Source organism: Acanthisitta chloris, unplaced genomic scaffold (genome assembly GCF_000695815.1).
Source record: "Acanthisitta chloris isolate BGI_N310 unplaced genomic scaffold, ASM69581v1 scaffold19281, whole genome shotgun sequence".
In the NCBI taxonomy this organism is placed as follows: domain Eukaryota; kingdom Metazoa; phylum Chordata; class Aves; order Passeriformes; family Acanthisittidae; genus Acanthisitta; species Acanthisitta chloris.
The window spans coordinates 34,214-45,672 of record NW_008657888.1 but is presented as its reverse complement, the minus strand read 5'-3'; the positions used below and the strand labels follow the sequence as shown (position 1 = coordinate 45,672).

Below are 11,459 nucleotides of genomic sequence, written 5' to 3'. Positions count from 1 at the left end.
AGTGAATTTTGGTTAGAATTAAGGAGCAATTCTGACTGGTCACCATCAGGTGACTTCATTAATCTGTCAAGGAGCAGGAGTGTAGAAAACTGTACCCGCATCATTTTAACACAGTGGAAATATGTAGCGCATAACTGATAATTGTAACATATGGTTGATTGCTTTTGTCTCTCCAGTGTGCCAGAGCCATGTGCACAAAAAGTGCACAAGAACCAAAGAGAATAACAGATATCATAGTGCTTGAAGAATAAGGAATATGGTGATGACATCTTTATACAGAATGGAAATATTTGTAAAACATTGTTTTATTTACTGTAACCACAGGGTTCTTTAAAGGAGGTTCTTAAACAACTAGAAGAAGAGAAGAAAAGTCTCCAGCATCAGCTAAAGGACTATGAACTTAGACTGGAACAAGAAGCAAAGGTTTGTAATCACTGTATGCCTCTAATCTATAAAAGCCATTATGCTGTCTGACAGTGTCTGTGGAACACACAACAGAATAGTTCCACAAAATCTGTCACAGCAAAAATTTTCTGCAGTATAATTTGATTCTTCCTGTATGATTCAACTTTGAAATATTTTGCTTAATGGTAGCCTGTTTCCCCTGTTTTAACTGTAGGCTTACCACAAAGCGAATGATGAGCGGCGCATGTACCTCTCAGAGATCTTACAGGTAAGAAAAATGTGTGACTCAGTAACTTTTAAAAATCATTACACTTTCTTAATATAGCAACAACATCTGTTAATGCCATGAGGTCAAAATCTTTTATCACTTCATTCATATACCAAATCCACTACTAACGGTGCTTTGAAAAATTTTTAAGAGCTATAAATTGAAAGATCGCTGCAGTTTATTTTTAAATACTTTTTTGCTTTTGTATAAATTGGAGTTTCATTGTTCCCTAGCAATCAAAGTGTCCTTAACTGAGAAAGATGAAGAAATTTTCTGACGCTTGCCCATCCATTAGTCTCAAGACTGCTACGCTAGTTAAATGTTTCAGTTGAACAGAACCAAATTACTAGCAACATTGACACCCAACTTTTTTCCTTTTAAAGACAAGCTAGTGAACCAGTTCAGAATGACAATACAGCATATATTTCCATTGAATTTATAAGATCAGGGTAAGACACCTTGTTTTGGTGAAATCACAGGTTACATTTTATTGCTGCAAATCATGTAATACATCAAGTTTGATACTGCAAACTGGAGGAACCTGTAAAGGAATCTGAAAAGATTTATAGCACTTCTTACTCTGGAAAGGCTCTTAATTCGTCAATAATGTAAAAGTAATAGCTCAGTGTGATACTCTAGAATGGCTGTCACTGAATCGCTGCCATAGCTAACTGGGGTGAAAGGCTGTAATTTGTGTTTGCACAGTGGGCAACTGATTCTCTTACATGGTTCATTGCTGCTTTGGGAAATCTGAAAGAATTGCTTAAACTAACTTTCCAGCATGAAACCAAGAAAAAATCCTCAGGAAATGCCCGTTGATAACTGCTAGTATCTTGGCATTAACAGTGAAACTGGGAACTTCTGGAGAAAGAAGGTAGGAAATAAAAGATGTTTTATTACTGAACATGCTAGCAAGAGGAGTGCCTATGTTCAGCTCCCTAGAACAGCACTTAAACATGCATAAAACATTGTTTGAAGTGAGGTGTATGTACTGGCATGTTGCTTAAATGGGGCATTGGGGACTACGATTTTTGCCATTGACAGTCAAGGCAGTGCAATATATTTTCACCAATCAATTATTTGCTCACATGATTTCAGAATCATATGAGAGCAAAATAATAATCTTCAGATTGATATTCCTATCTTTAGTTCTCTAGATGTTAAGTAGCCACTCTAAAGAAGCATCCTCTACATTCTATAGAGAGAATCATGTCTAAGGCACAGACCATCACATCTGCTTTAGGTCAAGATAAACTTAATTTCTTGGGGACTTTTCTGTGCCTCTTCCTGAGTATAAGCAGAGCCTAAGTGCGTAGTTTAGATTGGACATCTACCTTTTACATTGCTAATCTGAGTATGGTAGTCAACCTAACTGTGCTGGTGCAGGTCCCCCCACTTCAACTACTGTGTGCAGTTTTAAGCACCTCAGTATAAGAAGGGCATCAAACTATTAGAGTGTGTCCCAGGGAAGGCAAACAATATGGTGAAAGGCCTCAAGGGCAAGACTTATGAGGAGCGGCTGAGGTCACCTGGTTTGTTCAGCTTGGATGAGAGAAGGCTGAGGGGTGACCTCATCTCTGAGAGGTGACCTCATCACAGTCTACACCTTCCTCAAGACAGGCAGCAAAGGGAGAAGTGCTGATCTCTCTGTGGTGACCAGCAACAGAGACATGAGGAAAGGGAAAGAAGCTGCATTACAGGAAGTGCAGACTGGACATTAGGAAAAAGCTCTTCACTGAAGGAGTAGTCAATCACTGGAGCAGACTCCTCAGGGCAGTGGTCGTGGCACCATGTCTGCCCAAGTTAAAGGAGCATTTGGATGATGCTCTTAGTCATACAGTTTAGTTTTAGGTATCCCTGCAAACAACAGGGTGTTGGACTTGCTGATCCCTATGGGTTCCTTCCAACTTGACGTATTCTATGATTCTATGGCTGATTGTTGGTTGGAAAAGAATCTGGTTTATCTGGTCCCTTCAGGTCCTGTTCTGCTATGATTTCGATTTGATTGTTGTTTTTATGTTGTTTTAACATCTGTATATGTATAACCTCTCTTTTAACAGTTCATTTTTACAAGAGATGCAGAAGTAAACTTGCATTCAGACCAGACTCTTTCAGTTGAATTAAAATGTCAGTGTTCTAGAGTCTTCACACTACTATTGGCAGCAGTTGAGTTAGAAGGATTTACCCATAGGTTAACATTTTCCATGCCTTCTAAAGTAAATATAGTACAGGGCATTGCTATCCTGTGATAACAGTATATTTCAGTGACACTTTCTTAGTTGCAGAGAATGGAAATAATGTTCTTTTAAGACTTTGTTTTCCCAAATTATGTTTCTAATTTTCTATAGCTCACAGGAAAAAAATATCATAGAATGGAATTTTTTTACTGGTAGGTGTTAAAAATCCCACATTTCAGGTTTTTTCTGTTTTGTTTTGGATTCCTCCTGATGCCTGTGGGAGAAGCAAAAGAGAGAGTTGCTTCTGAGCAGCCATTTCTTTTATTTATCTTTTTATTTTGCCGATCTGGTGAGGAGGTGTCCTTGCCCATGGCAGAGAGGGTTGGGACTAGATGATTTGTAAGGTCCATTCCAACCCTGAATTTCTGTGATTATATGATTCTATTATTGAACACTTTTCTGCTTTTTATAAAAAATATCTTGAGTGCTTTTGTTGTTTATCTTGTCTGGATCCATAAGGATACAGTGAATTTGAGAACTCATGTTAGAGACACCAATGGTTTATGGTGTATTCTTGTTTTCTTTTTTGTTTTGTTTTCAGTCTGAGTAAACTGGGATTTGGAGTCCACAAGTCTCAAAGCACTTTCTAGTCATATTCAGAAATCAGTTTGAGAAGCAAGCAAGCAGCAAAGGCCTTCTTTAAAAAGGCCTTTCTTTCAGGCCATATCTTTGCCACAAACCTTTACTAGCATAGTAGAATTTGACTCATGATGGGGATTTCTTTGCAGAAAAACCCATGATTATAGATATGTACAGCTGGAAAGCTGCTTATGCAACAGCAGGTCATTTTAGTTGGGATAGGCCTGAAGTAAACTGTAGCAGCAAAAACTGTGCTGTGGATAAGAATCGTATGTACTGGCACTCTATAGTCATATAGATTAAAAGAAACAGTGGAGGCAATCATGGCATAGGTCTTGCCTCATGTAACAGAATCACATCTGCTCAGATAATATGATAAATTATACTAGGCATCATCTTTTCTTCAAGTGAAAAAATTTCTTGCCTTCAAGAAAGTAAATCTGTGCAAGTCCTGTTGCATTTTTATGTCTGAACTCTGAAAAGACTCTGCTTTAGTTATAGCTGACTTTGGTGTGAGTGGGGCAGGCATACTTGCCTAGTGCCTGGAAGCACAGTAGAAACCATTGTCTTGTAAGCAGTGAGATATGCTTCTTTTCAGTGCCAGATTTTTTTTCTAACAAGTGCAAGATGTTTTCACACATGCTATAAGATACAATGTTGTAATGTGTGTTAATTTTTTTAAGTAGTTCCTGATCTTAGTGGTTTTATCATTCGAAAGTATAACTAAGTGGCTAGAATTTGTTTTTCTTTGCATTCAGGGAAGTAAGTATGTTAGAAATATAATGCTTCTTCATTGAAAATGTGGAGTTATAGGCAGAATCACCAAAAATGTGCTGTTTGAAATGACATATTCTCCGATCATCCAGCTTGATAAATAATGGTATTTTTGCACAGCAAGAGATTTTGGCATCTGTTCAATTCCCCAAATTGTCATGGCATCACTATAATATATGTGTAAAGTACTTTAGGTCAGTAATGCCATAGTAGGTCAAAATTAGTTTGGAAATATGTACTTCCTTAACTGTGATTGTGGTTGGATTTAACTTGTTTTGTAAAAATTTGGCTATTGCAGACCTCAGCTACACTTAAAATTGTTGAAAGGCAAAAACCAGATGCTCTGGCTGGCAAGGGAGAAAAACAGATACTGAGGTAAATTTCCTTTATGTTCCCTCTGTTTTCTGGTTTGTTATTTTTTGCTAAGTACTGTGTTTTGAACATTGCAACTTTCTGTTCATGGTAGATATCACTGAGTATTATCCCACTCATAAAGTACTACTCCTAACATCATTTTCAATACTGCTTTTCCATCAGTTTTATTTAATACTGAATATGTTACAATGTTGAAGCTACATGTATTTAAGTGACCTTTTTGAAACCTTAAAATACCTCTGATGATCTTTCCTTTCAGCCTTTTTTTGTATTTCAGCAGAGTCGAGCAACAAGTTACCCTTTAGTACATTAAGAATAAATGAATTAAATAAATGCCTTGCTAGGTCCTTTCTGGCCAACAGATTGTCAAGCTTTTTGTGCATGATAATGTGAGTGATTTTAGATGTCAACATATAAAGGTTTCTTTGTTTAACAGATTTCTGTTTAGTTATGTGGGTTAGAAATATAAATTTGAGAAGAGCCCACCTGCTCTGAGCTATATAGAAACAAAATTAATTTCTAATTGTAATGCTTGAAATTGGAGGAGGTTTGTTTTGTAACTGAACTGAAAATGTTAAGAACATAAAGTATGAAGAATATAGGGAATCATACCAAAACTTTGTTGGACCCACTAACCTGCCTGTAGGCTGAGAGCAGGTGCCTACAAAAGTGTGTATGCAAGCAGATATAATATTTGGTTTTGGAACTCTTCCAAATACTTTATATTTGGAGACTTCCTGAGCTCCTGTGGTTTCTATATATTTAGTATCTCACAGTAAATACTCTTCAATGAACCCACTTACCTATATTATTAAAACAAGCATACACAATATATATTGGAATCATCTGAAAATGTAATGAGTAAATTATAAGCGTGAAATTTTGTAGATGTATTTGCTTACCAGCTTTATCCTTTCATTCCACGTAAGCACAGAGTCACAGGGTTTCATAAATCAGAATACTGAATCTTCATGCTCCAGGAGAGGATATTAGTAGACTATGAATTAATGTAGTACAATCTGAATTAAATTCCATAACTGAAGTTTCTCAACACAGAAAAAGCACTGTATGGGTCTGAAGTGCCCTGTATGCCAGTGTCACTTCTGGCCCCAGTGATGGCTCATGTGGAGAAGGTCAGAAAGCTAGAAACAGGAGAAGTCACTGCCTCTGCTGGGAGATCAAATATAATCAGCCAAATATTGAGGTTTGCTGGGGGTTTGCACCAATATGCAATTATGTTGGGGTTTTTTTACAATTAATTTTAGTAGACCATTACTTACCCTGAAATGATATGGCAGTGTGTTTCTGCAATTTTTTTAATATCAAACATAAGAAAAGAAAGTGTCTTGTAACTGCTGTCTCAGAAGATGTGTGTTGTAACAAAATATCCCCTTTCAACCCATTTTCCCTATGATGATTTTTAAAAAACTTTTCAAAGTACTTTAAACACATGAAGGCAATCGTTCATCTTTTAAATTGTCCTTAGTAGCAAAGGGCCTGGTGTGCAAAGCATTGTCTTTTATTAGCAGTGACTTAGAACTTTAAGGACAAGCTTTGGTCGTAGTTGGCAACATAGGGGTAAGAATGGGGATTTGGCATAGTTTGTATTTTAAGAAAATATTAGAATGTAAGTATGCACCCCTTGATCACCACAAGGTTACCACAGCTATTGTTATATTATTCCTTTTAATTATGTTTTGATTTACAGCCTGAAGGTTGTTTGTTCAAACTGACATTAATAAGGACTAATTTCATTCAAATAAGAGAAGAGCTGCATGATTGAAATTAAACATGTTCTTGACAATAATGTGAAAATTTTGTCAGAGTTCTTATCTCACTTCTGTTGCCCTTTCACAAACTGCCTTCATTGGATTTCATGTCATAATAAGAAACTGTGTGTAAGTTTTGTTTTAACTATAGGTACAGGTAGGGAAAACCTAACCTGTATATTAAAGCAACACTAATTGTTGATGCATTCAGTTTCCAGGCCATCCCAACATGGAGCCAAGTTCTTCAGGACAAGAAGATAGGCTATCTGGCAGTTGGGAAGAACATGAATGTCTTGATGGCTCATGGCTCTGATGCAATCTGAGCAGCCAATTTATTATCATTCTGAGCCCTTACTGTTATACTGAGGCATATAATGGGGCTTATTAGCTTAATTTCAATACCACACTGCTGCAGCTATGGCTTCTGAGTCCATAAGTTCAGCTGGGTTTGTGTGGAAAGAGGCTTTGCTGCCTGCAGAATTCCACACAGATGTTTTCCATCTGCTTGGTCCAGCTGTACAGTGGCCTACACTTTAATCTGGACATCTGTTTACATTGCGACAGACTTCTCAGAAGATCAAGATGAATTTCTAGTAGGTTTCATGCAGATGGTGTATATATCCATGATGAGAACCACTCAAAATCTGCTGGCAGCATTTCTTATGGGCATTTCTTACAATCATGAGCTCAAGAGCCTGGGGCTCCAGGGTTGGAATACCTGCAGAGAACTCTAGCTACATCTACATGAAGTGTTTCTCCATTTCCTGGTGGGAGTTCTTTAGCTGATGAAAATGTCTCCTTAGCCAGTTATCATTTTCCTGGTGCCAGTGTTTAGTATTCCATTCAAGTTCTTCAAATGCCATCACTTAGGTAACAGGAAGTAGTCAGGAATCATGAGATGAAGACTGAGTTTGTATGCAGAATAATTAGATGTTCTACTGACCTGCAAACACAGAAATATACTTGTTTTCTCCTCTCTCAGGTTTATTAATTCATAATAGTAATCAGATATGTAAATATAAAAAACATGCACATTTCTAGCAGTTAAAGCTTACAGGGAATGTGATACTTGATAACTAACTTCACCCATTTTATTTCAGAGGGAGAGACAGTGTCCCAGGAAACTCGAAGATGGTTAATCCTCAAAAACAATCAATTACAAAGACTGTAGGAGTGAACCAGCTTCCACAGCTAAAGCACTGATTTAATCTTAATGCTAAGAACTTCCAGTCACTTAAAAAAAAAATGTATTTAACCACAATTTTCTAAATTGAAAATGAAAGTGTTCAAGCCTTATTGTAATACCAAACCCAGACTGGCATGTCTTCTTGGCAGCCTTAATTTTCCTCTGCCTAATGGAATTGTTCTTCTAGTTGCCATCTTTGTACTGATGATCTGTGTCCCATTCCATTCTGGTTTATATCAGTGATTCTGGGTGTGAAGGAGTTGGAAGTCTTGGAGAACATTTAATGTCTTTATACACTATGTAGATCCTTGAACTCTGACTGCACAGCAACCATGGAAAACAAACAAGCCTCTAACATTTTTGACCTCTCAGCTAAGAAGAAGAAAAAGGCAAACTGATGTAACCTGAAGTACTGTGTCACTACCCAAGCCAGTAATACAATTCCATCTTAGGGTATCCCCATTCAGAACAGGCAGCAAAGAGAGCCTCTCAAGTAGACTGATGTTGGTACAGCTGAACATGCCTTTCATTTGGCTCTTAAAGACTGACAGCATTGCTAGCCATTCTGATTTCTTACATGATACCATACAGTAGAGTCCCTTTATAGTACAAAGTTGGTGCAGAGCTTTCTTACTACAGCACAGAAGACAAAACACCTCCAAACAAAACTTTTTTAAAAGCTGAGTTGCCACAGACCCTTTGTTGACTGCCACTTCCTGTCTGCATGGTTTAGAAGCACAGCATCATTTCCAGCTACTTTAGGCACTAGTAAAGAGTAGAAATGACAAAAAAATTGAGCTCTTTTTATTAAGGATTCTTCAGGGCCTGTCTTGTGGAGGGGCTGATTATTTTAACCACAATACACATGCTATACCTGATATTGGTATGTTGCTATTTGAAATTTGAACTGTTGGATGAACCTTTGTATCCACAGTCTGGATTCCATAAAAATCTCAATGTATATTTCAGTGGCACTGTTCTCTGTACTTTTAGTGTCCAAAATAGTGTCAGTCCTTAAAGTCCTCTCTTCAGTGAAAGTAGAACTACTTTGTATTTTCATTCTTAAGAATGCAATTGTTGTTGCAGTTTTATTACCTGCATTTTAGTCATTAAACTTCAGCAGAATTTTTTTAAGTGGTGACAGGAAAAGTGTTTTGATAATGAAGCTTCAAGCCTCTGTGTTACATCTTAAAAGCTCTTGGCAGAGCAAATGTGATTGCTTGTCTGGCCTTTACTATTTTCAAGAGCATCCCTAGCTCTTTGCAGTACATAATAAAGCCTTTTGCCTCTTTAAGAGCAGTACTAATAGTTCCTTATTACTGGCAGCATTAAAGTGAGGCTGTAATTAAACTCATACAAAAAGACCAATGGTGTCATTCCAAAAGGCAGAGAGAAAAGACCTGCAGCATGGTGCAGCATATTCAGTATGGAAACCTCATTTTTTTTCTGTTAGATAGTATGAAATTCATTATAGATATTTCTTATGCTACCATGATGCACCTGGTATCATTCTTTCATAAGCAGGGTGGTCTGCCTGGCCAGTTTTTTTCCTCACAGCCACAGTTGGAAGCATAGCACAGCTGATTAGGTTAGCATTCTTCTGTTCCTGTTTTTCACATGGAAAATTTCCAAATGTTGATTGTGCTGGCATTTGTCATTGTGGAGAAGGAAGCAGGGGGAAATTGCCATAATGGTCCTGTTGGCATAAAAGACAAGGGACATCTGCAGTAGTAAAGAAGATCCAGTTCTTGGATTCATGTAGCAGACATTTACTACTGCTGTCTGAATAAAATGTTAGTCAGTGCACTCAAGTCTTGTCCCTGCAGCACCTCAGAAAAACTGGAAACATTTCACAAATATGGCAGAACAGCATTTATTCCCAGTAGGAGACTTGGATGCTTCCTTCACGTGTAGTCCTCATTGAGGACTTAAAAAGATACTTTTTTGGAAGCCTATAAAGAGACATTTATTGGTACAGTTTGGTACAATAATGACCTGAGAGAGGTCATTACATAGAGCAGACTATGCCCTTTTTAAGTCCCTGTTTCAGCTTGCCAGGAGCAATCTCAGGATTTGAAACTTAGTAGTGTGATAATTGAGTGCAAAAACATGTGTTTGACCATGCAGATTTTGCATCCAGCTGTAATGTTTGCTGTGCAAAGTGGTTATAGTTCTGTACTCTTACTCTTTGAATTACTTGGCATTTCATTTTCTTCCTGCCTTTCTGAAAATAAGGACAAACCTGATGATTAAGTTTGATGACTCCAGTTTCTTTGCAACAGCAAAAATATAGTTTTAGGTTTCAAAAGTGTTGTCTCTTTGCACCTGAATAAAAATTTTACTTTTCTAGCTTTCCCATACCATGTAGGAATTTTTTGTTTTGTTTGGTGGTTTTGGGTGGATGAGTGTTTTGAAATTCCTGGATTTATCTTGCGTGGGCTTTTGTTACTGCTATCATGGTGTGTTGTGAAATGCAGTTTGTTTACCTTTACAGCAATGAACAGTTATATGGCTTTATACAATATCTTCTACATGAATATTTCAGCACATTTAGGATTAATTTATCCTTAAAAGCATATTATAATCTATTATTTTAGGCACGGAAGACAGAATCGCAGAGCTGAGTTTATTTAAAGTAGATATAGGAGTGGAGTGATGTCTGGTTTTCCCCCGATTTCACAACAGGGTGATCTTTTGTAACATTGCCAACTATTTCATGGTAAATTCTGTCTCCTCTAAGTCTCTGTACATCATACATGGAAACTGCATGACTCTGAAAACAAAAACGGGAAACTGAATTGCTGACAGTCGTGACTGAATGGAGCTAAACACCAGAGGAAGACAGGACAGAGGTGAGGGTTTGAGTCTGGCCAAACTCCTTCCTGTAGCACAGGATTGGGATTCCAGAGATACTGGTATAGTAAGTGTCTTTAATTGGTGGACTGGGAAATTTGATATCCTAACTTGGCACTTAAGAGTATGCTCCCCTTACATGGTTACTCATGTAACTCCACTGATTTCAGACGAGTTGTGATTTTGAGATAACTAAGGCATTTTAAGTATTTACCCATATTGTTTCTGGAAAATATAAATTTAAAACCTCAAGTTCCGTTAAATACACATTTCTTATTTCAAAGAAAACGAAAATATAAATTTAAAACCTCAAGTTCTGTTAAATACACATTTCTTATTTCAAAAAAAAAACCCTGTTTTTTGTAAAGTCTCATGATTTAAGAAGGGATTTCTTTGAGTTTTTTAATAAATCAGTATAGCACCACTGATTTTTTTTTTCTTCTACAATAGAATAAAATTAAAATGTTTATTGAGTAAGCATTGACTGTGTGACTGATTATTAAGTAATTATGTAGCATAACCACAGGCTCCAGAGAACTCAGGTGATGAGCTCCCTCATATCCAGGATATTATTAATGATAAGCAAGATATTTCATTGCTTAAATACTCTGTTTAATGGGTTCTGTGTGTAAAAACTGACTAGGTGGTATAGTTCACAGTTTCCCTGATTGCTATGCTATTCCATCTCGACTGATAAAGATGAGATGCATAATTTACCCTTAATATATTTCCAGTGGAGCAAGATGCTGTGCAGGCCTTTTTAAAAATATGATACGGACACAGTAGCAGGCAAATAATTAATAAATAAATGAACCTCTGTGTTATTAAACTTCTGCTGTTGCTGCCAGACTGGTGTCAAACACAAACTGTACTTTGAACTAACTCTGGTTGGAAGCAGATGTAAAGTGCGTGGACTAGAATCATAGCTAATTGCAACAGTTTTATCTCTTCACATATAGGTGTCACACTAATGGCAGACAGCTCTAGACTGGGTAATGAGCTTTTCAGAGGTG

At 37.1% G+C, this 11,459-nt stretch overlaps 1 protein-coding gene across 1 annotated transcript; it reads left to right on the top strand.

Moving 5' to 3' along the window:
• Window positions 1–324: 324 nt before the first annotated feature.
• LOC103811903 (coiled-coil domain-containing protein 169-like) lies at window positions 325–7,610 on the top strand (the record flags this gene model as incomplete). The annotated part of the gene is made up of 4 exons (XM_009084904.1): window positions 325–423; window positions 620–673; window positions 4,562–4,638; window positions 7,508–7,610. Coding segments are annotated over 4 exons (333 nt in total), but the record flags the coding sequence as incomplete, so codon positions are not given.
• Window positions 7,611–11,459: the final 3,849 nt, after the last annotated feature.